The sequence below is a fragment of the Mandrillus leucophaeus genome, unplaced genomic scaffold (assembly GCF_000951045.1).
Source record: "Mandrillus leucophaeus isolate KB7577 unplaced genomic scaffold, Mleu.le_1.0 Scaffold288, whole genome shotgun sequence".
Classification (NCBI taxonomy): Eukaryota; Metazoa; Chordata; class Mammalia; order Primates; family Cercopithecidae; genus Mandrillus; species Mandrillus leucophaeus.
Window position 1 is genome coordinate 713,756 of NW_012103009.1, and position 5,576 is coordinate 719,331.

General features: G+C 63.1%; 1 protein-coding gene across 1 annotated transcript in view; it reads right to left on the bottom strand.

Annotated features, from left to right (window-relative positions):
- Positions 1-3,714: 3,714 nt before the first annotated feature.
- PANX2 (pannexin 2) overlaps positions 3,715-5,576 on the bottom strand; it is a 16,702-nt gene continuing 14,840 nt past the window's right edge. Inside the window, exon 3 of the mRNA XM_011985607.1 lies at positions 3,715-5,038. Coding sequence (XP_011840997.1) covers positions 4,695-5,038 — 344 coding nt within the window. The 3' untranslated portion in view covers positions 3,715-4,694. The remainder of the gene's footprint in view (positions 5,039-5,576) is intronic.

The following is a 5,576-nucleotide window of genomic DNA, read 5'->3' on the forward strand; positions in this document are numbered from 1 at the left end:
TTGGGCCCTAGGGCCTCTGGCTCACACCCTCTCCATTCATTCTCATTATTTGCTGCCTTTGTGGTCATTCTGCCTTTCTGACCACCTCGGCCACATCCTCACAGGAGGGCAGCGGTTGGCAGTGGCCCCAGCTCTACCTCATCCATTTCTCAGCGCTAGGTTGGTGTGGAGGGAAGATCCCTGGCCTGGGAGCTGGAGGCCTGGGTTCTCGGTCCTGGCCGTCTGGCTGTCTGGAATGGGTGCAAGGTCCTCCTGGAGCCCCTCCTTCTCCACGAGAGGGATAGTACTATCCACCTGCCAGGCCTGCCTATGCTCAGGGAGGAGGAGGAGGCACTATTTCAAACCAACGCCAGCCCTTGCGCTGCAGAACGACCCTCTGACTCACCTGGGCAAGGTGGCCAGTCGGGGAGGGGAGGGTGTCCGAGATCCCAGCCCCCGGTTGGGCAGTAGACAGTGGAGAAGCAGAACTGCCCTCTGATCCGGCTGGGGTCCCCTGCAGGGCTGCACTAGGCTGTTGGGGGTGAGAAGCAGAACAGGGGGAGATTGAGTCCTTTGGGAGCATGCGGGGGAAACTGAGGCAGGACCTCAGCCGCTGGCCTTGCACCACCACCCACATCCCAGGCTGAGCTTGTCTTCTAAAGGTCTGCTCCCAAGCCTGCTCTTCTCTGGGCAGGTTCTGTACCTTCGCCGTAGGGGGCAGGTGGGGTTGCCTTGGGAAGAGGGTCAGGTGGAGGTGGAGGACGTGCACCCTGGGGTGCCAGAGCTTTTGAGGCCCCGACCCCGGGGGGCTGGCCGTGTGGATGCCCTGTTCATGGAGCGGCCAGAGGAGGTGTTTCTTGAGGTGCCCTGGGGGCAGTGAGGAGTCATCCTAGGGAGGGTGGGGGCCCTCGTGAACAGAAACAAACTGTGTGAAGTCATTTGTGCTGGGAGGGACAGTCTTGGTCCCCAGCTGGCTTTGTCCTCAAGGGGTGGACCTTGAGGAAGGGCCAAGTCCCATTCAGAGCAGAGTGACAGATCCCACAGAAGTGGGCGTTGGGGCAAGGGGAGGGAGGGAGCCCCATGAGGGAAGGGGGTTGGGGCTGGTTCAGCCCTGACCCAGTGCCAAGGGTGAGCGCCACCCTTTCAGGCCTCTGCCCGCCTGCCTCTAGGAACGTGGCACAGCTGGCAAGGACATAGCCAGAGGAACAGGTCTGGGGATGAGATGGTGACGTTGCCTGGGAGAGTCGGGAGCCAGTGTCTCACTGTAGGACGGACACCAGTTCCCCATCATGGGCCGCGAGGAGGGCTGGCTCCAGCACAGGGCGGGGTGCTCACTTGAGGCACGAACTTCTTTCCAGACAGGAGCTGGTTTGACACCTCCTGCCAGGCTGAGGCCCACAGGCGGGGGATGGGCAGCGTGGCTGCTGCCCATGGCCCTGGCCCCATTGAAGACTCCAGGTGGCTCCACCTGAGGCCTCCTCTGTCCCCCAGGTCAACTCAAGCCCCACATCGGCCTAGACGTTTTCTGGGCACCGACAACTCCCCTCTCACGATCTGGGAGACAGGGCCTGAGGGACTCAGCACCACCCAGACCAGCTGCCCCCAAGGACTACTGGACGTCTCCCTCTCTGAGCCGAGCCATGTGGGATGCTGGGTGGCCTCTGGGGCAGGGAGGATGGGTGCACGTGTGAGGATGAGGAGGGCCCGGGAGGTAGGACCTCAGCCCCAGCTTGAGAGCAGCAAGGATGCCTATGGCAAACGCTACCACTGGAGGCCAGCATCCCTCAGGTCTCCTCAGCTGCCATGTCCTGTCCACCCTCGCCACTGAGCTGGTCTGTGGGTGCAGGACCAAGGCGATACTGCCAAGGCCCAGGGCTCAGCCCTCCCTGCACAACCAGGCTGGCCTGGGCTGGCATCTGTGGGAATGCTGGGCACATGGGTGTGCAGGCTGGGGAGGTGTCCCGAGTTAGGTGAGCATGAAGAACTGCGTTTTTTTTTTTTTTGAGACGGAATCTCGCTCTGTCGCCCATGCTGCTGGAGTGCAGCGGCACGATCTTGGCTCACTGCAACCTCCACCTTCTGGGTTCCAGCGATTCTTCTGCCTCAGCCTCCTGAGTAGCTGAGATTACAGGTGCACACCACCACGCCCGGCTAATTTTTGTATTTTTAGTAGAGACAGGGTGTTACTATGTTGGCCAGACTGGTCTCAAACTCCTGACCTGATGATCTGCCCACCTCAGCCTCCCAAAGTGCTGGGATTACAAGTGTGAGCCACCACGCCCGGCCAAACTGTGCCTTTTATTTTCTGCTTCGTTGCTTTGACCTCCGGGGCCTTGCTGGCCCTGGTGAGACTGCCTCTCCTGGGGCCCACCAATTTGTCAGCAAACAACTTCCTGTGCAAGCTCCTGGGTTCAGGGCCCACACCCCCTCCAGGCCTCCTCCGTGGGCTCTCACACACTAGGCCCTATCCCCCTGCCCTTATCGCCCTGGGCTACGTACCCGGCAGCCAGGGGCAGCCCCTGCCCAGCACCCACCAGGGTGTCCACTCTGGAGTCCCGAGCCTGTGGCCCCACCCCACTCGTTCCTTTGGTGGAGTCACGGTGAAGGCCCTGCCCACGCTTCCCCCCATTGCCTGTGTCTGTGACAATCCGGTGCCCTCCTGCGTGGCCCTGGGTGGCACGGGGTATCTGAGTAAATTTTTTATTTTTTTTTAGAGACAGGGTCTCGTGGAGTCGCCCAGGCTGGAGTGCAGTCGCGCAATCATGGCTCACTGCAGCCTCGAATCCTGTCCTCAAGTGATCCTCCCACCTCAGCCTCCCATGACAGGTGTATGCCCTCGTGCCTGGCCCAGCTCTTTTAATGGCAAGAGGCCTTGCCAGCCCAGAAGAGTATAAAAACCTCCGTTTTAATGTGGAGGGCGAGATACACCCTCCAGCTTGTGTCCCGGTGTGTCTCACACTAGGCCCTGGCTGTGGGGGCCACACCCTGGAGAGACCCTTCCTCCTGACTCCTGGGAACCCGGGGAGCCCTGCCCTGCCCACTCAGGGCTGCTCCAGGAGGGGCCTGGCGATGGGGCTTCCAGGAAACCCAGGCCAGGCGGGAGGTGAGACCGTTCTGATCTCAGCAGCACCCACCCTTGCAATTAGTGGTCTACACCACCGACCCCACTCCAGCCCCCATGGGGTTCTGGCCTCGCTGCCCAGCCACCTGTCTTCAAGGAGCCTCTGTTCAGACTCTCAGGGTCACCTGCCGGGGTCTACAGGGCACGTGGCTCCATGGTGCACGCATGGGACCAGCCTTGTTCCATGGAGTCCTGGCCCCAGCAAAGGCGTCTGCACAGGACCTCCATGTTGTTTTGAGCGTCCCAGACCACACTGAGGGCACCTCCTCCAGGAAGCCTTCCTGGATCCTGCCAGCTCTCTGTTCTCCTAGAGGGTGCCTCACACTCTCCCTCCTCACTCCCCTGCAGGAGCGGGAAGACTAAGGGGGTCGTGCATTCGTCTCCCAAGCCTGTGTGCCCAAGGGCTTCAGGCCACAGCTGAATCGCCTCCGTGCCCACAGCCTGAGTCCAGGGCATGTCCTGCTCCAAGTGTGACACCTGCTGTGGGTGCAGAGGGGCCCCCACCACGCGTTTGAAGGCGGCCCCTGCCCCACATCCCCCAGCACCCCCACGAGAGGCGCCGAGTCAGGGGACGGGTGTGGAGGGAGGCGAAGTCCCCGGCCGAGCACAGGCGGTTATCAGAATAATATTTATTGATATGCTCGGTGCTACCTTGTTAATTCTGCATCACATGGCCTCCACGGCTGAGGTATTCAGGGTGGGACCAGCCGGGTGCCAGCCGGGGCTCCCACAGGAAGCCGTGTGGCCTCAGCCACGGCAGGGGGCCCGGGTGGGGGACGTGGTTATTGCGTTGGGCTGCTTCCCTCCTCATACATGGGCCACGCGCCAGCGTGCACTCGCTCACTCACCCGCCTGCTCACACACAATCCCACCCAAGCTGGCACCACACCCTCTGTGCACATGCACACACGTGCAGACTCGTACATACACACCCGCTTGCTCACGCCCACCTCTGCTCATGCCCGTTCACACACACACACCATCCTGCTTTAAACCCATCCTAAGTCTCCTGATGATAAATATGCTTGTTCGGTACAGCAGTCTTAGTAAAATAAAATGTATGTCAGGCGACAAGGAGAAAGTGCATGTTGATCTTTGACCCGAGGGTGGACCTCGGTCCCTCCCACCCGAGGGCATCAGGTCCCTGCAGGGGGTGACCCCTGAGCACGTGACCCCATGGGCGTGGCCACCCCACTGGTGGGACCGGCTCCACCTTCCTCTTCCCTGGCTCTGGGCTGGGGGAGCTGGGCTGATCCGCCACAGCCCGGGGCCAGGACGAAACGGACTACAAAAATAAACTCTTCATCTGGAGGCCCCCACCCACGGCTGGGCGCCTGATGCAGGAGCATGGGAGGCCGGCTTCAGCCTTCCTGGCCACCGGCTCCACGGGGCCACCTTCTCCCGCCCCAGCCAGTGCCTGGCGATGCCGTCGGGGCGGGTTCCCCTGTGGAGCGGGTGGGGTGGGGGCCCCAGGCATGCGGACGGAGGTTGGGGATGTGGGCAGTGCGGTCGAAGCAGAGGCCACGTCCACGCAGGGCTGGTGTCCGCCGGGAGGCATCTGGAGGGGCTCTGACGGCCTGGGCGGTGCCATCCCTCAAAACTCCACAGTGCTCACGACCGTTCTCGGCTCGTCGAAGGTGGCGATGAGGATCTGCTGCGGGGCAGGGATGGCGATGAGGTCCCCCACGTCCTGAGGCAGGCGGGGGCCCCCTTCCTCCTCCTCCCGGGCCTCGTACAGCGTGTTGATGTGTAGCAGCGGGTGCGTGGCGTTTCGGCTCAGGATGGTGAGGGGCTCCGCCTTGCCCAGGCTGGCTGGTGTCAGAGGGGCCACAGCAGGCGCGGCGGGAGGTGAGCGGACGTGGAACGGGGCCCCCGAGGGAAGCCCTGCCCGGGCTGGCTCTGCGGGGTACGGGATTTCCTTCTCGGGGAGCGGAGCATCTGCAAACAGCCAAGAGCACAGATATCTCACACCAGCCGCCACTGCGCCCCTCTCAGCGCCCACCCAGTGCAGGCTGGCGGGGGAGCAGGGCTCACGGCTCTGAAGGGCCCTGGAGGTGCTGGGCCTGGACGGCCCTGCACACAGCAGCTGGCCTGGGCACACCCCCCGCCCCACTGTCCCGGAGCCGCAGTGCCGTCGGTGGAATTTCCTCACCCGAGGAACTTGGCTCCACCGCGCACGCGGAGCTCCAGGAAGCTGACCAGGAGCGCGTCCCTCCCAGCCTGCCTCCTCCCCACCTGCCTCCGGGGTTCTCCAGGGCCCTGCCTGGCCTGAGGCTCACCTTGACAGAGTCCGTTTGATGCAGATGGTTCAAACCTTGGCCTCCTCCCTTCCCCCTTTGAGGGGGCCTCAAACCAGGCCCCGTCCCTTCCCTAGCGCCCTGGGCAGGCTCCCGTGGGCCGCTGTGGCTGTGGGCGCCTCTCCCATCCCCAGTCCTCCGTCCCCAGTCCCCAGCCCGGCCCCTACCTTTGGTGGGCG